This window comes from Notothenia coriiceps, unplaced genomic scaffold (genome assembly GCF_000735185.1).
Source record: "Notothenia coriiceps isolate Sejong01 unplaced genomic scaffold, NC01 NC01_scaffold00035484, whole genome shotgun sequence".
NCBI classification, from domain to species: domain Eukaryota; kingdom Metazoa; phylum Chordata; class Actinopteri; order Perciformes; family Nototheniidae; genus Notothenia; species Notothenia coriiceps.
Window position 1 is genome coordinate 677,736 of NW_011368185.1, and position 20,365 is coordinate 698,100.

Genomic DNA, 20,365 nt, shown 5'->3' on the forward strand with positions numbered 1-20,365 from the left:
AAGTATATTGAGCACCAAAACCCCTTTTCCTAAAAATTTGAGTAGGATTTGTGAGTTAAATTGAGACATTTTTTATTTACAGTTACAGAAAACTGCAGTTATGGGAAAAAAAATCTTTTCAATTCATTTCTAAAATCATCTTAAACTATTTTCACACAGGATTTAAATCTCAAGAAATAAACACAAAAAAAAAAGTTATTGGCATTTCTACAGTGAATAGCTGGTGGCAGCATCAGGAGCCCAGAGGGGCCGCGATGCCGAGCTTCAGTCCGGCTTTCTGCACCCTCTGGTGTCAGTCTATAGAGCAGCAGCAGGTAGAAGCGCCAAGAACAACCTCACACTGTCAAACCCCACAGAGAGCTCCCTCACACACACAGTAGAGATGTACACCCAGTTCAAATGATGAAAACAAAAACAGAAATCCACTTTCTTAATTAAAGGTTAATACAGACAACAGATGTGTGCCCGGTGCCTAATGACACTTAAATGAATGATAACGCCTGGAGCAAAATAATAATTTACAACAGACACAAACTAGACAAGGAAATTGTTAACATAGTTGTCTCGGTTCTGTCTCACTGAACTTTGTATTAAAAGGTACCGATACGCTATGCATCATTCAATCTAGTGGAAGTGGTGTAAGAGAGGTAAAGGTCCTATAAAGCACAAAGAGCAGCAGTCAGGAAAACCCATATCAACATATTACTCCGGCTTTTATAGAAGCAGAAACAACCTCAGGATTACAAATTCTTAAATTGTTGCTTTTTGATTCTTCAAATCTGGTGAAAGAAGTTGTCAAAGTCACTGAGAGAGAGAGTGAGGTTTGCCTCACCGGAAGAGGTGAGACGGAGGAAGGCTGGATAAGTAGTTCTTGGTTGTGTGTGCTGTTGGTTTTTAATTGTTTGAAGGAAGGAGAGCGATGCATGTAAGAATAATTTCTGTAATAGAGCAGAGCTCGGGGGATGTGAGCATATGGACTTACAAGATGGCCACTGATGAATCAGAATCAACTCTATTCCTGAAACAGGAAGAGAAACACAGTGACGAGGAGGAGAAGTGAGAGGAGACTGAAATAGATGTGATGGATGCTTTCTAGCTCAGTTTCACAATCCTAACATCTCTGGAGCTTTCACGTTCAATTGATTTGTCTTTATGGTATTTGATTCTTTATCTGTATTCAATAGCTTTTGTACTTCCCTTTAAACTTTACAGTACAATACACTATAGTGCACAATAGGGTTTCTGAACCAGTCCTGGGGCTCAGAGTGGAGGGTGTGAGCTCATTAGCCTCACAAAGCTGCTTGATGTTCAAGTAAGTGTCAGGCCGGACTCTCAGTCCTGCAGCCTGGAAGCTCTGCTGCTGCAGCCGGACATCCTGATGGGAGGAGCGCGGCTCACTCCTCAGTCCTGCCCCGGGTCCTTGGGTGGGCCCCCGTCCAGGTAGATCTTGAGGGCCTTCTCCTTGCGCGGCGAGTAGCTGACACGGTGTCCGGTCTTTAGCAGACGGCTGCTCTCCTTCTTCATCAGCTCACTGCGCTCCTCGTCCGACAGCTCCATCGGCTCCTCTGAGCTGTGCCTGCATAAAGAGCACAGTGATGTTCATCCCAAGTCACAAATTCATTCTTATCTAAGGATCTACATAAACCCAATATTCACAGGATCTTATCGGCTTCGCTCCAAGGACTTGTTTCTTCCAACTGTACCAAAAGACGGTACTGAACTGGGGAAGAGGGCGTTGAGTTGCTCCTGTGGCTTGGAACCAGCTGCTAATCGAGCTGAAACTCAGAGCTGGTTTCTTTAAAAAGACTCAAAACGACTCAATGACCTTGAAACAAGCCGCTGTGGCTGTAAATGCTTTGGCTCAACTTGTTGTATGACTGTGTTTTGGTGGTGTTTTAAAATTGTCTGTAACTGTGCTATCTTGTGCCAGGACTTTCTTGAAAAAGAGACTTTTAATCTCAATGAGACCTATCCTGGTTAAATAAAAGGTAAAAAAAAAAGTTTCAAATTGTATATTTTAAGAAGCTTAGAGTCAGCTTTTTTCAGGAATATTTACAAATTGTATTCTGTATGTATATAATATATAGAAAGTATATTTAATACTATGCAATATCAATATTAAGGATTAGATAAACCAATTTAACACATACAACAAATGTTCCTTTATTTGTAGAAGTCTGCACTCCAGGTTTTACATGTAGTTCTTGTCAGTTCTTGAGTGTGTGCTGTGATGGTTTTACCTGAAGAAGACCACAGCTCCGTCGTCACAGATGTACAGAGGCCACACGTTGAGAGTCGACACCTTGGGGTTCCAGTCCAGATCCTGATGGATCTCCAACACGGAAATATCACAGGGAAATGTTCCTCTACCCTGTTCACAGGAGAAGGATATATCCTCAGTAACAGACACTAAGAACAAAACAAGTGTCATTTGTCTACAAGTATGATATTTATGTATATCTCACATACCTTTGCAAACTCCAGGTTCTCCAGAGGAATATCACCTAATTCACTTAGCTGCAAACGGAAGAAGGAAATTAGTTTAAAAAAGCCAATGAAAGCTACAATTTAATTGTGAAAGTGTAATGGTGTTCAGTGATAATGAGTGTGCATGATTCATGATTATCTCACTGCAAAATAACAGTTTGTTTGTGAACAGCAGTGAAAATGAACAGACACGTCACCAACAATCACAGTGTTTATTATGACATTTATTTTATTTTTTCGTGTTTCGTTTAGCATTTCTTGCATTTTAGTGTTTGTTAACTAGGATAAGATCATTGTAACTGTTTTAATGGTTAAATAACAGACACTTGGATAAGTAAAAAAGAACTGAGAAGCATCCAGCAGCACACATACCTTCTCCTTGAGTTCTTCCACATTGCTGCTCTCTAGGATAACTTCCTGGAAAGGCCCCAGCTTCATAGTAGAGGGGCTCCACCTCCGGCTCAGGACCGCCAGCTGCGACATGGACTTCATCTTCTCCGGTTCTGAGACACAAATCATGACAGACCGTCGATACAGGACATTGTTTCACCTCGAGAAAGAACATGTTTCCCTGCAGGATGATACTAGCTTTATCTGCAGCTTCAAATCATGGGTTTCCAAAATCAAATGACAATATAATTGAGCGATTTTTTCTTCAATGTGACATTTTCAAGAGTGTCTCGAAAAAACAGATCATCTCCCCTTTTATTGGTTTAGTTTCTCAAATTAGAACTCACTTTTAGTTCTGCTTCAACATATAGCTTCTCAAGATACAAACTTTATTTAATTGTGGTTATTATTACACATTATAAAACGGACAAGTCAAATCAAGCAATCTGATTGGTTCTTAGCCGTGATATAATGAGCGTATACCACGGGTAGAATTGTAGTTACTTTTCACAACAAGTCAGTATCCCTCCGCAATCTGAGAAAAACTGTATACAGTTGGGCTGAAAAGCAAACTGCCTGCAGACTGCAGTTTGCTTTTCAAACTGGAACAAGAAAACAGCGGAGAAGTAACGGGGCAGAAACCCTCCTTTTTACGCAGCGGTCCAGACATAGACATCAAACGGCACAATATATTCAGTGTGCAGTTCCTTTGGCATTAGGGCAGGGATATCTAGATACTTTCCAAGGTTTGACATAATGAATTGTGCTACTTTTAAAGCAAGTAACGATGTTTTCAAATCTGTAATCAAAAAGGTCCGCAAAAACGCTATAGAAGCAGTTCCTACCGTTGCTACGTAGTTCAAACAATAACAACGGACTATTTTTGATCTGCCTGTCGGGGATTCTTTTACCCATAATGAGTATTATTGTGTACTATTGCTTAATTAACCCATTGTACTGTGGTTAAACCAAACTGCAGATTGAGTGTTACCATTGAGAACTTCCAGGAAGACCTCCCAGTTGGAGGAGATGCTGATGTCCTCTTCATAGACGTGGTAGTCCAGAAACACCGTGCCTGGGTTCTTCCAGGTCTTTTTCCTGAGACGGACACTAAGCACACACAGACACAAACATTGTTCGGTAAGAACACCTACACTTTGTCATAGTTTTCTTTTTATATAAATGTGTTATAACAAAGTCTCACCTCTCGATGCTTAGGTCGAGCTTGCAGTGCTCTTTTAGCTGAGGGAGCAGCTCCTCTTTGGACTGCCTGACCGTCATGCCCTTGGCGAACACCGTGTCCACCAGGAACTTACACGGCTGGAAACAGAGACATGGATACATTTGCAATATTTGTGACAGTAATTTAGACAGGTCATATCAGTCACTATCTTTTTTTAGCACAGGGAGAGAAACAACTCTTACCTCCGTTTCATTCACTAGTAGCTGATACACTTTCACTCTGTATTCACCCTTTTTCAGTGCTCTCCCTAGTCGAATAGTTATCTACGGGAAGTAATGAAATGCAAAGTTAAGTCATGTATTGGCTCACTCAAACTCAAACGTACTTCAAATTGGCAAATCAATTCTGGATGGGATCCTGACCTTGTTATCGTCAGAGAACGATGAGAGGGTTTCATTGAGCCGTACACTCTCAAACTCCTGGTTGTTGGCGTACACCCGGAACACCTTGAACTGGGTGGAGGCGACTCCCACGTAGGGCTCCATGTTCTGTTTGAATGCTGCTAATGTTATTCTCTTGTCCACGTGAACAACTACACCTGAAGTAGATAAAAAGAAACAAAATGAATGAAACATTTGGTCCGATGTTCTGCCCTCCTGATGAAGGAATACGCATGTTGTTGTGTCACTTGCGAGATATTACTGAGATGTCAGCTAGAGATGCACAGACCGCACATTTCCTGATCGATTTTGTGACCTGCCAATTCAGATTTTTTCTGATTCAAAATGTTTCTAAGAACTACAATTGACAATATACACAAAACATGTTTGTATCTTTTCTGATAGGAAAATGTAAAATGAAAATGGTATGTTCCTGGTGAAACATGACCAATATAGATTTTTTCTTTCAAACTGTACTAACTTACAGAACCTTCTTGATTTTAAGGTTTTCATTTCTGCATGGCTTATTTTGGACTTGCCGGTCTTAAATAACAAATTGCACTTGAGTACATATTTTTTCTTATTCCTTTAAACTGCACAATAAATAGGAGGTCCATACATTTTTGTGCATCCGATGTGGCGTCCTCCGGAGAACACGGCTCTGCTCTGAAGAAGAGGTACTGAGCCTCTGCCTTGATCTTCCCGTTGTCGTCGTACTCGCTGTCCGTCCCTGAGTCTTCTTCAGCCGTGTCCCAGGTCTCCTTCTTGCCCTCGTGGGCTTTGGAGCGGCGGCTGCTTGTGATGCTGTGAGAGTCCAAGCCGTTGGCCAGCTGTATGGGCCCGCTGTCCGCATTGCACAGAGTGTCACTGCTGTGGCTGGAGCTCAGGATGTCGCTGTCCACCGAGCTGGTGCTGCGGTCGTTGTTCACCTCAGAGTCCGAGCGCTCCTCGGAGGCAAAGTGGTTGTCGGGGTCCGAGGAGGCGCCGCTGCTGCCCCCGGCCCTGATCCGGTTCTCTAGCTCCCTGTTGTCTGCAGCCACACAGAGCGAAGAGTTTGAGTCTGCCTCCTGGCTCGGGGACTCGATATGTTCAAAGTCGCTGGCGTCAGAGCTTTTCTGGCTGTCGCTGGTGCCCTGCTGCTGCTGCTGCTGCTGCTGCTGCTGCTGCTGCTGCTGCTGCTGCTGTTGCTGTTGCTGCTGCTGTTGCTGCTGCTGCTGCTGCAGCAGAGACAGGCTCTTTAACTTCTCTGTGTTCTCCTCCAGGATCGCCTCTACTGATTTTCTGTCACCCTTTGAACCCTCTAAGGGCACATCAGAGTCAGCTCCTTCTTTTTGGCAAGGAGTCCTGTTGGCCAAGGTACCAGGAGACTGCTCAGGCAGCGAGACCAAGAGCCGGATCGTGTTTCCGTGACGATCCAACAGTTTCCACAGGAGCGAGTCAGTGAAAGCAACCTGATGATCCGTCGACTCGGAGCTCTCTACAAAAACCTGAGGAAAAACAAATTGAAACACAGGTTAAAACTCAAAAGTGCTTAAGACGATTTGTTGATACATAACTGGCACTAGTATTTGGCAAAATTATAAAGAAAAATTTGCAAAATCTGTGAAATTAGTTCAGCAAGACATACTTTAGTATTATTTTTGTTGTATTGTTTTTTTGTTTTACTTTGAGAATCTGAGAGTCTAGTGTGGAAGATGTATATCCCACAACACAATGGAAAAAAACCCACAACAGCTCATAGATTGAAATGAAATGTAAAACAAAACATGTCGTGACCTTGTTGCTTCTGAAGAACCCTTCAGCTTTAAGTGTCTTGTTTGGAACATACAGGAGCCGAAGGTCGTTATAGCAACGCTCCAGGACGACACGCATGGCTTCTGCAGATAGCCCGGTAGCCTGGAGAAACAAACAAGTCTTCAGTCACATTTTCACTCTTTACAGTTTTCTGTGCTGATGATTAAAACAGAACGTTGAGGAATGAGGAGAAGATGTGGTGTAGGAACTGAGGAGAGAAGGAAACCTGTGCAATAAGCAGTTTGAATTCAGTGATCGACTGGTTCAAATAGGCCCGGACACTGATTGGAGTGGCGATGCTCTCAGTCTTCAGATCCACAACGTGAACCTTCACCATCACCTCTGCAGAAAGTCATAAAACACAGTCACAAGGAAATAAAGCAAATATATAGCTTGGTATTCTGACACATCTACATCTATTGGCTCGTTTCCCTCAGAGTTGTATATAATCATTCAGGATTTATTGGTCTCATACTTCACAAAAAAGGACCTTTGCGGCACTGGCTATGAAAAAACAAGTATGAATAAAACGTAGCAGGCTGTACTGACCTCCAGGTTTGTAAGGCTGGAACACTTGCTCTGGTTTGCGGATCTCCAGCAGCAGGTCGAACATATACGAGGACTTGACTCCTCCGAGCAGCATGCCCATGGGTGTGTCGTCCTCCCCTTCGTAGGAGCGCTCCAGGTACTCGTGGAACTCGTCGTACTTCACCAGGCGGCAGCAGTCCAGAGGCACAGCTCCATCCAGCTCCATCAGCTGAAGCACAGAACACGTACAGTGTTACTACACAATAATACCTTTTTTAAACTACGATATTTAACACTCAGAGGTCGAGTTGTTGCAAAGTCAGATGGTCGTTAAACCTTGTAGGCCATTTCTGTTGCTTCTCTGAGAGTTTTGTCCTTGTGTACTTCCAGCTTGCTCTCCATCATCGTCTTCACAGGACGCATGCAGAAAAGCTTTATCTGGAGATCAAATGGAAGAGAGCGATAAGAGTTCAACTTGTTTTAATAGAGAACCTTCATTCAGACACAGACAATAGATATTAAACGGATCTAAAAAAGGTACCTTGCAAGTGTTGCGCTCGATCTCCCTCTGTCGCTTTTCTTGCTCTTCAGACTCTTTCTCCTTCTGAACCAAACTCTTGACGTGCTCTGGGAAGTCCTCCGCATCGAAATACTCTGCAGACAGGACGGACAGGATACACTTTAGACAGACAGGATACACTTTAGAACTGCATACTAATCCTAGGACCAGCACACCAAGGGAAAACCATAGTCAAATAAACAGTTGGATAATCATCAAGATATTAAAATAACCTATGAACACTGTGTGATCTCTACTGGTGTGATGTACATTTCAGGACAATAGCTCAAGCTGTTGGCTCATTCAATATGAGGGCTGATCAAAACTCTCACTACAGTTAACATAATAGCACTAAATGACCCAATTCATCACACAAGGACATTGCCTCTAACATTACCATGAAGGCACAATTATGTTGGTCTGAACCATAGCAGATTGAAAAAAAAAAAAGTTGTCTTACTTGCATTCTTTGAGGCATCTTTCAATCTATAAATCAGCATATATGCATTTGTAGAACTGTTAAGAGAAAAAAAGATGTAAGATGTCTTGTTAATGATTGCATGTGATGTAGAAATGTAGTTCTCTCAGCTCTTTGAAAAGCTTCATATTGCTTTTAATATACACGAGATAATTAACAAAGAATAAATGGGCACATCTTGATTTTCCTGATTATTGTATTCCCCAACCCAGTGCACTGTAAGCATGTGATGTCATGTGATATGAGTTGGTGTTGGAGGCAGATATGGGAGACATCTCACCTGGCAAAGGCACTGGAGTAATAGCCTCTGCTCCCTGAGGAGCCCCCATATGTCTTCCTGATATCATCTAGAGTGATCTGTCAAACAGAAGCACACTGCATGATTTCATAGATACTACTTTGTTAATGACAAGTAGAACATTAAAAAGGACACAATCTAGTTTGCTAAGCTTCAAAAGTCAAAGTCAACTTTAATGTCAATCTTACTCAGTTTGTGTTTACAGACAGAGAGATCGAAATGAAGTTTCCAACAATTCCAACGAGTGTAGTACAAACTGATGACCTAACACTGATACAGTCTGATGAGTCAAACTGCCCGACATTTAAGTGCTGAATGGACCAAACAGGTAGCTGAAGCGCTGAGGCTGACCTTGCTAACGTGCTGATCATTGAAACTGTACCACTGGCCATCAGTGAAGGATTTGATGCAGGCGTAGTAGTGGCCACCCGCAGCGCTCCCAGAGTGGACCATGACGGAGAACAGCTCAAAGGTCAGCGTGTTCTGAAAATAGACAGAGGAAATGGTATCGTTTGGAAAGAAGACATTCAGGAGAACTTTTGTAAACGCTAGGGACATTCACCATTGATAATGAATTTGCAATGGAAAGATATAAGCTAATGATATGCTATATATGTACAAATGATGCAAGCATGAACAATAAACAGAATACAGCTTGTAATAACATTTTATGCAACTCAACCACCATGAACTGCAACATGTTGGCTGGGTCATCACGTGGAGCGCGCAGTGACCAGGTTAGATAAGTAGGAGAAGTATTAGATCAGACTCTGTATCTGCAGAAACCCAATAATAAGAACTGAATTGGGGCAAAGAAACTTGAACAGGACTCCCTACTTTTGCCTTTTAACACACAGCTAACTAATGAAGGGTATTCAACACAACGACAATCCAAAATATATCTATCCGTAGTTTAAGTATTTATTTAAACAAGGACCATGCACACAAATACATTAAACTCTCAAACAAGAGGTGTTTTATGCTAGATGTTAGCCAATAGCTCATTTCCATCTGCAGTCCTTCTATTGAGCGATTCAAATGATTACCTTTGGCTTCAGCACCCTCTCCGTGCTGCCGGTGCTGTCCAGGCAGATGCCCTCGTCTACACAATCTTCAGTGGAAAAATCGTTGCTCATCTGGTCGCTGTGGCAACTGCCTTCATTCTCTGCTCCGCTGTCAGTGCAGCTCTCGGTCTGAGGCGACTTCTAGAGAGGAAGCCGTTTCAAAAACAATAATTGAGAAGGGTTCAAATGTGTCATATGCTCTTAGATCCACATGAACAAAAGAATAAACCTGTAACACATCTGGTGTTGCCTTCGTGGCCCAAATGGTGTTTGTTGGTTGTTTAATTATCAAGCCCTTTTACAGAACCACTATAAGAAACAACACCAATACAAATGATCAAGGTGTGTCATATAGTGTTCACTTACAACCAGATATAATGGTGTTGAGAGGGTAACAATTCCTATAGTAACCTGACTGTTAGTTATCCCAATGGATTATGATGGAAAATCTTCTGCTTTATTAGTTACTGCGATCATCTTAACAAAGTAACAGAAATGTTAAATGAAGTGGAGTGTGGGATATTTCTTTCTTTTTCCAGCCATAGCTTAAAATCACAACAAGTTATTGCTGATTAAGAAACGACAGAAGGACAACCATGTAAGGGTATTGATACAATGTAAATCAGAAGAAGGGATAAAAGGAGATACTGCCATCTCTGCTCCTCTCACCTCGTCCTCCACATCCATGAATGGACTCATGTCAAGCTCCTCGGGGAAAGCCATGCGGTCATTCAGCTTAATGCGGTGCATAGTGGTGTAGTCAAAGTCAAAGCGCTTCAGCTGGAGCGTCAGCAGGTAGGGGAAGTGCAGAAATCTCAGACCCTGTGTGGAGAAGCATTTATTAAAGATTCAGGCAGGTCACTAACGGGACTCTTGTCTTCACCGAGCAGAACTCCCATGTCACATTTTTAGTGAGCTCACCTTCCGGGCGTCACATTTCTTTTTGCACCGTTCACAGAAGTACTGGTTGGGCCCGTCAAGAGTTTCTGGTTGCATGAACGCATGCAAAGCTTCTTCCTGGAGGAGAAAAAGATGTTTCATTTTGATAAAAAGGTTAAAATATGAAATGGTCAAAAAACTGTACTAAAAGGTGCTGCAGAAAAGCACAGAGTTGAAGCAGGTTTGATCCAAATGTGAAAACCAAAGAGTGTTTGTTTGAGCCTTTGCTGCCAATGAGCGAAATGTTTAAAAGTGGCGAGATGACGCACCACACTGCTGTAGGCCTGGCTGGCTCCGAAGGGTCGGATCACTAGAGGGATGTCCAGGTAAGTGTCAATCCTCCAGCTCTCATAGCCACACTCCAGACAGCGTACGTAATCCTTCAGCTTCCCCTGGTACAGCTGGTTGATCAGGTCCGCCTGAGGATATGAGGCATGACAGTCAGGCCTTCTCAGCCACGTTTCAATACTAACAATACAGCATGTGTTTGGGCTTCAAAAGGTTATCGTACTTCTACACTCCCTCACATAAACGCAGCCAATTATTTGTGTGAAACTACCAAGCATCCAAAATGCATGGGTGGCTTAGTATGGATGGAACAAGAGATATATTTAATACAATTACTTTATTAATAACTTGGCCCACTCCTGTAATAATCTATGTATAGCTACGTTTGGTAAAATACAAGAAAATGTATGTGGAAACTTGTTGTTACCAAATTATTTGTAGAGTGGTCATTATAGGACAACTCAGAGAAATCTCGAGGCTCAACTTCCTTGGATCCAATGCTGGAAACTGTTTTTATTCCTTACGTAGATTTGGATAACAATGGGGGATGCATTTGTTCAACAGTTTTACTATTAACTGTTAATTGTTTATCAGTTCAAATGTTTACTTGAAGTGTTAACTTCTACAAAGTAAGCTGTACAAATATTCAAATCCATTGCAGCAGTTTGTTATTTACGATTGTTGTTGTTTTTTTATCACATGCATCTATTCTGTGCTAACAAGCATCTCATGTGTACAGAACAGGCACACTGGATCAAGTGTTTGCAGTTTATACTTTGCTCCCGAGATAAGACACAGCTAACCCAGGGGCTTGCTGGCCCATTTCCCTTCTCCCACAGTGGCTCTTTTGTTTCCAGCCCTTACAATTGGCTGCTGAACTTGTTGTTTTCAGAAGTCTAGGAAAACTTCTCGCTTTCTCCTACCTGCTCGGTCTGCTTCCACTTTTGCTCCAGGGCATCGAACATGACCCTGCACAGCTCCTGGACGTCATGCTGCTGCCAAGCTGAAAGACACAATAAGTGTAATTGAGTTTACAGATGCAGAGGCACAAGGTCTCTCCTTTTACACGTGCACGAGCCATGTGACTCTAGTCACAGGAGAGTTCAAAGGCTCACCCTCGCTGCTGTCCCAGCCGAAGCTCCGCGTCACATCGGTGGTCTCGATCGCCCGTTTCTTACTCGTCTGCAGCAGAATAAACAGCCTCTGCAGCTGGTGGGGTATGCTGGTGACTGGATCCTCCTCACTCTCCTCAAACTCCCAGCTGAAGGTTAAACAGAAGTTCAAATCAAACCTAAAGTAGTTCTTTGCAGATAAAACTTCCCATATGGCCGTTTCACACCAATGCGTTTTCAGGGCCGACTGAGCTAGAGCCTGAAAAGTAGCGGTTTTTCCTCTTCACACCGCAGCGGCGCCGCCTCTTAGCTCCGGAATCCGGTTCGTTTCCAGCTCCAAAATATTGTCGGTCTAGAAGCAAGATTCCGGAGCTAAGAGGCGGCGCCGCTTACGTCGAGGCGGGGGCAGGGGCATGGGCGGGATCAACCTCCTGAACAACAACAAAATGCCCGCGTTTTATCCAGTTTGTACACAGCGATGGAAAACCTCAAACTTAACAAGCAGCAGTGGTCCACTGAAGAGACCAGCTACCTAGTGGCAATCTGGTCTTCCGAAGAGGTACAGAGGAAACTGGAGGGGAGCGCGCGGTGCAAAGCTATTCTGCAACAATTGCAGTGAGAGATGGCAACCGCTGGTTATGACCGTAGCATTGAACAGATTGGCAACAAATTGAAAAAAATAAAGAAGGATGTGTGAGAGATTTCCACGCGGTTTGGCTTTTATGAAGCAGGCGTGTCATGACGCAAATGATGAGGCAATGACGCAGTACCACCCCGGCTCTGTGTGGTGTGGACAGAGCGGGAGCAGAAAAGGGAAACCGGAGCTGAACCAGAAAAGCGCTGGTGTGGAAGCCGCAAAAGATACCTAGAAATAGATCCTTACTTGTAGAGAGCATTTCTGAACTCGGGGGTCATGTACAGGGTTTGTAGAAGACTGTTCAAATAGCAGGTCATAGCTTGGTTGACCAGGCCCACGTAACCTACAGCAGGGAGGGAGGGGGAGACGAGTAGTAAGAGGTCAGTCAGGTTTGTATGAAGAGAGCGAGGTCACATATTGAACAGGCGACTGAGCCTCACCTGTGTCTGATTTGTTGAGGATGGAGGAGTAGGAGTAAGAGGGGCTGCTGTAGTCTCCGCTGCAGCCTGCCGTGCTGTCTCTCGGTAAGGGCCCGATGAATCGATCCTGGGAACTGTCATCCAGCCCGCTGCTATCTGCAGTTCCTGACTCTTCCTGTGCACGTAAACAGTCAGAGAGAGACCATTTTAAATTGGATATACCATACACATTCTGGAACACATCTTGTTGATAGTGTACCACTCACCGATGCAATCTGGGGCTGCTCTCCATCTTTGTCCGTGAGCTGGAGGAAATTCCTCTTATTGCCAGGCTCAAACCCAAAATCTGAGAGGGACATCTCACTGCTGTGATCCAGTGGTGCCTAGAGGGGGAAGAGTACAAACTAAAATGTAATTAAAACAATCCCTGGAGAATACAGAACAGCCCCAGAACATGCAAAGCTAGTCTGCAAACTCCATGAACTCACAGGACTAAGAGTCTCCCTGAACTCATTTTCAGCAGACTCCCTGTATCGGTGCATACAAGGAAAGTAGGGCTGCTCGATTATGGCAAAAATCATAATCTCGATTATTTGGGTCAATAATTGTAATTGCGATTATTAAATGCGATTATTCATTGACTACCCTGAACTTTAAGTATAACTCAACTGAAAGACCAACACATTTTTCTTTTATAAAAAAAACAACAAAAAAAGTAATAATAATAATAAAAAAATAATCGTTTTATTTCGATTACGTTGTTTTCGTAATCGTTGCAAGCCATAATCGTAATCGCGATTAAAATACGATTAATTGAGCGGCCCTAAAGGAAAGTAGCCTGAAGCCAACATGTGAGAAATGCTTTTATGCAATACTTTCTGTCTTTCTCCTGAGCAAGCTAAGAGCAGGCAAAGTGTTGCAGTGGAAGCATACAGGAGCTCAATCCATTGACCTACTCAGTGAGATAACACACAGCACCTGGGCTTTGGCCTGGCTCCGCAGCAGGATTAGGCTGTGCTCATTGAAGAAAAGGGAGTAGTATGTAAACGGGGACAAACTCATAGTTAACACCGAGGGGGGACACTAAGAATGTTCCCATGCATATTAAAGTACTCACTTTTAGAAATGCCATTCTTATTGACTTTATAATTCATATCAGAGAACAATAGTATGGCAAAATCCATTTTTGATAGCATAGATTATTAAAACTATAAACGCTGTCGGGTTTTTCTATCAGCTTCACTGAGTTCATGATGAGGTGACACGACCCTCCCATTGCAGCAGGGGTAATGAGTCCTAATATAAACGTCTTATAAGTGGAAGATACGTGAACTGTAAGCAGAGACAGGGAGCCATTATCATGAGGCTCCACTGCTGCACCAAACCAAGATTTGCATCTGCAGAAAAAGCTATGAACACAGCCAGATCGTGCTCTCCTCTTTTAACAATGTTGTGCATATTACCAAACAAATGCATACTTCACATCCAGTCAACTACTTAAAGTTTGTGTTGCTGGCTTCCTGACAAACAATAAATAGGTACAATGTTCCCTCTTATTTTTTCTCTACCACACCAAAGTGCAACTTTTATCCAGACGCCACCTTTTCCTCTGAGGGTAATCACAGAACTTTGCCCTCCAGCCCAGTATTACTGTTATAAACTGTTCATATATGTTGGCAGACAGAAGTGACTCTCTAGATTAACGAATTTCCTAACCATGTCCTGTGTATTTCCCCAGGCAAGGTCAAAAGTGGCTTTCACATATCCCGCTTTGTGGGCAACATCTTCATAGAGTTTGGAGAGGGGGGTGGAAGCCGGCAGATTCAGGGTCAGCCTCTCGTTGACCGTCTTTGAGCTGGTGATGTCCTGAATGATGCACAGCACTCTGGGCTCCTCAGCCGCATTTTGGATCTGAAAATCAAGAATGGCGGAAATGATTAACATGATGTGTTGGCAAAATCTCCTTTCCGTATTTTTGTGTTGCAAACACCATGTACTGGTAAAAAGCTAAGCTTTAAAACAAATAGTTAGTAAGGCTATTCAACAAATGTCTTCATTAGAAACAAGCCAGGACAGAAAAGAAAAACTCCTTCTCATGTTATGCCGCAGTAATGACACTTCTAATGGCGCATTTCCACTACAGCGCGGAGCTCGCTTTAAGCGTGCTGAGCCGTGCGGGGCCGTTTTTGGTTGCGTTTCCACTTAGCGTAGTAACGGCTAGCGGGTACTATTTCACAGTTTTTCTGGCCCCATAAAATTGAGGTTCTTTCCGGGCCAAAAACCAGGCTGAGTCAGGCTGAGTATGCTAAACTAGAGAGAGAATGGGTGGCAAGGGGGTAAGAAAGAGAGAACTGTATTCCTAACCATAACCAAGTTCCTGATTTCAATAAAAAAATTCTGTACCACATTTTTAGAGAAAGTTCCTTGTGGTTACTTGTGTTAAGAACAAATGTAACAATTTAGAAGCTTAGAAGTAAAGCTTATACTGGGCATTCAATGCATCAACAATGAGTTATGCAGAAAACAACTTAAAACTAAATGTTAAATATTATTCAAAATCTATTTAATTACTTTAAGTTAGTCTTATAGTACGCTACATGTTACTATAACTATTCATTTATGGTTATAACTTGCAATCACAGAAGAAAAAGCAATTATTTTTTTTCAACAAAACATCTGTTGTGTTGGTGACATGCAGGAGCTTTTCCCCAAAAGTGACAGCTTTGCAAAAGAAGCTTAAATGTGCTTTTCTTGTCTAAATATACCACACCTACACATGACTGGACAAGCCCAGTCACAGATCTTAATTTACAAATCTTAAAACAGAAAAACAATGACATATTGTTAATTTTCTCCAAAACTGTTCACATTCTGTTATAATAAAACCGGCCATGCAATTGCTGACACAAGCCTCTTTTTAAGAAAAAGGGTCAATTAATTCCCAGAAAAGCAAGAGTTTCAAGATGCAGCGAGGGACTCAACAACTAAACACACCCAATAGTTTGTTTTCTGATTGGTCGATGGAACAATAACTGTCAGAAAAACTCACTCAACAAGTGCTTAAGTATTAAGCATCCAAAGAAGATGACAGGTCAGTTTCTTTAGCCTCGTGTATTGGTGAGCATTTGGTATTTAAAATGACTGAACGAAGGCATAATGAAGAGATAGAATAAGAGTTAAGGCTAAGTCCTTAGCAGGGTTAGGGTTATAATATGACCTTGCCATTTTTGTCTATCTTTGGATGTGCTATCTAAATAATGAAGGAATTCCAAAATATAATCCACGAAAAATAACTGAGAGGTAATCACAACCACATCAATCCCAGTGTTTCCCCTACCATTGTCTTAGAGGGGCAACGGAGCCCCGCGCCCCCCCTGAAAGTCAAGGTGTTTCTACTGTCACTTTTCACATGTGCTCTTTTATTAAATAAACTAAAGGCTTTCATTTTAAGTTGTGAGTTTAGTGTTTTTGACCCTAAGAAACACTGATGCATTAATCAATAACAATAATCCACAGCTCCTCTCTCTGCTCCAGAGGATTTAAAAAATATAACGCAGTAAACCTAGGGGAAACACTGAATCCTATGCAGTTCCATTGATAGGGTTAAATGAAATGCTGGTGAAAATGCTGTCTTCTTAATCTTGTATACTTTTACTGGATTAGATACTGCGTGATTTAAATTACAATGCTGTCATTGCATAATAACATCATATCTTTGCTTCAAACAATATTTAATACAGATGTACTGGGGCCGTTTGGAGTTTATTTTTAAACAAACATGAGGAATACAAAAACATCCCTCTGGTATCTGTACCAAAGTAGTGTTATGTTCAAAGGGGTATTTACATTTTAAAAAATATAATAGTTTTCCAGAAATTGGTCTTTCATAGATCACAAACTCAAGTAAGGTGCACGTTTCTTATATTTATAAATCTGTTGTTTGTGACTCCTGGTGAACAATGTCATCACGATGCTGCTTCATGCATTTATTTCACACCATTCCTTATCTCTCTCTACCACTCAACACACAAGGCGTGGCTACCTGAGAGATCCTCTTTATCTCATCAAACATACTCTGTCTGCAACTCCAAAACACACCCTAAAAAGATATTTAGAGATAGTTAGGGGGAAGAACAATTTAAAACAAACACATCAAGGAAATAAGTTGTCAAACATGTCTGATTGCCTTCAAAAACAGACTGCCTTGAAGGCTTACACCAACATAACAACTTTGCCTGTGATTTATTCACGTTATACAACTTTTTCCATCCTTTTTGTGATCTTGGCAAAGGCTGATTGACAGGTCCTATAAAGTAGGAGCAGCGAGCAACACAGTAGTGTATTATGAGATTAAAGGTTATTTTTACCGTGGATATAATCACAAGGTGCTGACATGAAGCCCCGGGCAATGCGAAGCACAGACAGTATTTATTTATAGCTGTGACTGATTTTAAATGAACAAAACAAATTATGACTGGCTATAATGTTGGTAAATGCCAGCATCAATTAAATAATTTCAACACAATGTAATTAAATTACAACTGCACATGGCAGCACACAAAAAGTGAAGAAGCCAGCCACCAAATTAGAAGATTCTTTTTGTATGTATTATTGGCATGATCTGTTGGTAAATGTATGAGCACATTGACAATTAACATTTTTCACCTAAAATATGTTACGGATACAACTCTTTTGTATGTTTTTTTTTTTACTTTATTTTTTGAAACTGGCTCAATAAAATGTATCAGCTGCCTAAAATCCAATCGTTTTTAGAATGGTGAAAATTATTAAGCAGGTTTTATGCATAATTGCTTTACCTTTCAATGAAAAATATGTATCGACAAAGTACAAACATAATGTAAATATTTGAATCTAAAACATAAGGATAGTCCAGTGGCAGTAACAAAATATATTTTAATAATTGAGACAAACATCACATGTTCACGGCCTGTTTGTATTGGCTTGTTGTGACTAATACATATTTAACCATGAATAAAGTCCTTCATAATAATAAATAATGTTGTTCTTGAAATGACAGAGCATGGATATGCCAGTATTACTTCCAAACATTTGGCTTTGATCACAAACACAAAGCCATTCAGTAGCCACCTGTCATAAATGTGACAGGGTTGCATGTGATGGTGTGATTATATGACTGGGGAATATTTACTGGGAGTCTCTCTTCACAAATGTTTCATTTAATTTGGCATCAACAGAAAGCACTGAGTGTCTTCTGGTTTCCCAGAACAACACACCACTGCTCTCATCCACTTTCAACACCAAACTGCAGCTTAAATTACCTAAACTTGAGCTCATGTCTTGTTCCACAACATTAGTCAATAATTTGTAACCTTGTTGTTGCAAATGATTTCAACAACAGGACTAATACTGGAAGAGAAACTTTACTTGGTTTAAGTGAACTGTGGAATCAGCGGAGCGGAACTTATTAATAACACCAACCATTCCCCATCTTAAAATTTTTTTTCAGCAGTTAAATGGGATTTTTAAGTACTAAAATCTGAAGGACAAAGACATTTCTTCCTGCGGCCAAAATGCTGCGTAAATAAACCCGTTTCCTCCTTTCTAGCTGAATTCATTCGTGTTCAAGTGTAATTGTTTTATTTATTTTAATAGATGTATGACACATTAATACGCTGTACAGCTTCAAGCTACACTCCATCTATGAATTACATTGCTGTATGATCAGATGCAATTTTACACATCGCCCTAATGTCAACGAGTGACGTCCTATGTTTGACGTATTACTCTTCAGCTGACGTAAATGCAGCCACGGTGCCAATACAAAAACACCCATAATTTATTAACTTTTAGTAGATGTACGTGAGCACAAAATAACAAATTAATATGACTACCATTCCTGTAGCACCATCGCGGACGTTTATGACAATAACAGTTATCTTTAGCAGACATGTCAGCACCAAAACAATTTAGTAATGTTAACGATTAGTGGTGTTTACAGAAGCTATACACGATTACATTGCTACATGTTGAAAAAACATGAAAACATAGTCAAATGTAGCTTAATATATAATCGTTTAATGAAACGCTAGAATGTTGTGCGAAACATTGAGCCAAACAAGCAAATGCTAAATTACTTAAACATTGTGACGAATGGCGTTCTTCGTTCGTGGTTGCCAAAATACTAAACGCGAGACATGTTTATTCAAACATAAGGAAAAAATAAATAACTAGATGTAACGCAATAACACCTGCATCTTCAGTAGTAACGTTAGCAAGTAGCTAGCTTGCAAATCTGACCAGCTAACGTTGACTTCCCAGTAAAGCTACAAGTTCTGTTCAAAACAATCTGCAAACACGGGCCAGAAGGGGTCAAAGTATACATTATTATGAAGCTAAAATTAGGGGTAAACGTTGCTTTAACAATGTCAGTCAGCTCCAAGGATGTAGGCCTTTACATATAACTTCAATAACATATAGATGTGTTGCAATTATCCAGCCGTACAAAGCTAACGACGCTTGTTCAAGCTAATGTTACTTGCAAGTTGGCTAAGTAATGTTGACAATATCGTCTTTGTTTTGAGGTTAACATTTAAGAAATGTATACGGTTTATATTGTGAAAACAGGACATGTTAACGCTAAATAACTGAATTATAATTACGCTAAAGCTTAAAGGTACGGTCATAAACACACTTTGTCTGAGCCGCTTTACCGATGTTAGCTTTTACGTTAGTTAGCCATGTCATGATAGGCCGTCTAGTGTAGCTAACGGTTAGCAGCTAGCCTCTAAATGATACACCAAGATCACAAACTCCCAAAGTGGTGCAAAAGTATTGCTATTATTAATGAGCGTGGAATACAAGGGTGACTTTCAGAGGTTGATTCTCCAACCGGGGCAGGGTCCTCACCTCTTTGGGTACGAACTGGTTCTCCTCGCTAGGCACCATTTCCATTTGTACGACAGTTTAGACAAGCATCTATCCGGACAAGGATGTCAGCGAAAAAACTTTGCAGCGGTAAACACAAACATGGTTTGTGTTTGTCTGTTGTAAGTTAGGATGCTTGGACAACAAAATTAAACTTGCCCAAACTTGTAGGCTTATCAAAGTGATCGCAAGACTCTCGGTTACACCAACCAAGCACGAAGTGTCCTGCTAAACATGGAGAAAAATGGCCGGTGTTTTACTCCGCGAGACTTCACTCAGGAGCGAGCTTTAGCGTCACATTCCAGCCAGACAAGCGTTTGTGATGTGTGCGCAGGATGACGTCGGTGAGTGTGTGTGCGTGTGTGTGTGTGTGTTTTTTTAATTGTTTCTAAAAAGGGTACAAATGCCAGAAACACGCATAAACACTTGGTTAATGGGTAAGCTTGTATGGTATGAGAGAGTGATGCAGGGCAGCTGTGGGTTGGTTAGGGAATGCTTTCAATTTAACAATCGAGGCTGCTTCAATAGATTACAGCCATTAGGCCTACAATATATTAAATTGAGTAAAGTGCACAATATGGTTTCATGATCAGAATCTCACTTGGATGAGCACCTAAAACCATTCCATTCATAACATATTACATATAGGCCTATCATATATTTTTTTATATGAATTTGTGAATGATGACACTGTCACATTTCTCATCTGCACCATAATAGTGTTGCATGTAACCTTAAACCTGCAGATGGCATGAAATAAAACTGACATTCGATGCAACAAATGCTACTAAATGCATGGCGCAAAACATAAATAGGTGACATTTAGGGGTAGGCTACAAAGTG

The 20,365-nt window shown here is 41.3% G+C and overlaps 1 protein-coding gene across 2 annotated transcripts; it reads right to left on the reverse strand.

Annotated features, from left to right (window-relative positions):
• Nucleotides 1-55: 55 nt before the first annotated feature.
• usp47 (ubiquitin specific peptidase 47) lies at nucleotides 56-19,783 on the reverse strand. Of its 2 annotated transcripts, XM_010791521.1 has the most exons (29): nucleotides 19,505-19,783; nucleotides 16,659-16,715; nucleotides 14,333-14,527; nucleotides 12,883-12,999; nucleotides 12,638-12,791; nucleotides 12,444-12,540; nucleotides 11,564-11,709; nucleotides 11,372-11,451; nucleotides 10,430-10,579; nucleotides 10,143-10,238; nucleotides 9,891-10,043; nucleotides 9,204-9,362; nucleotides 8,509-8,640; nucleotides 8,140-8,216; nucleotides 7,842-7,897; nucleotides 7,364-7,476; nucleotides 7,159-7,260; nucleotides 6,844-7,051; nucleotides 6,521-6,636; nucleotides 6,277-6,396; nucleotides 5,120-5,987; nucleotides 4,483-4,658; nucleotides 4,303-4,383; nucleotides 4,082-4,197; nucleotides 3,869-3,987; nucleotides 2,860-2,990; nucleotides 2,470-2,517; nucleotides 2,241-2,371; nucleotides 56-1,576 (listed from the first exon to the last, which is right to left on the reverse strand). In XM_010791521.1, the coding sequence occupies exons 1-29, from the start codon at nucleotides 19,547-19,549 to the stop codon at nucleotides 1,402-1,404; spliced, it is 4,218 nt and encodes a 1,405-aa protein (XP_010789823.1). In that variant the 5' UTR covers nucleotides 19,550-19,783; the 3' UTR covers nucleotides 56-1,401. The 2 variants fall into 2 exon arrangements, with proteins under 2 accessions (XP_010789823.1, XP_010789824.1); XM_010791522.1 differs by lacking the exon at nucleotides 16,659-16,715 and having other exon boundaries at nucleotides 19,505-19,782.
• Between the last annotated feature and the right edge of the window lie 582 nt (nucleotides 19,784-20,365).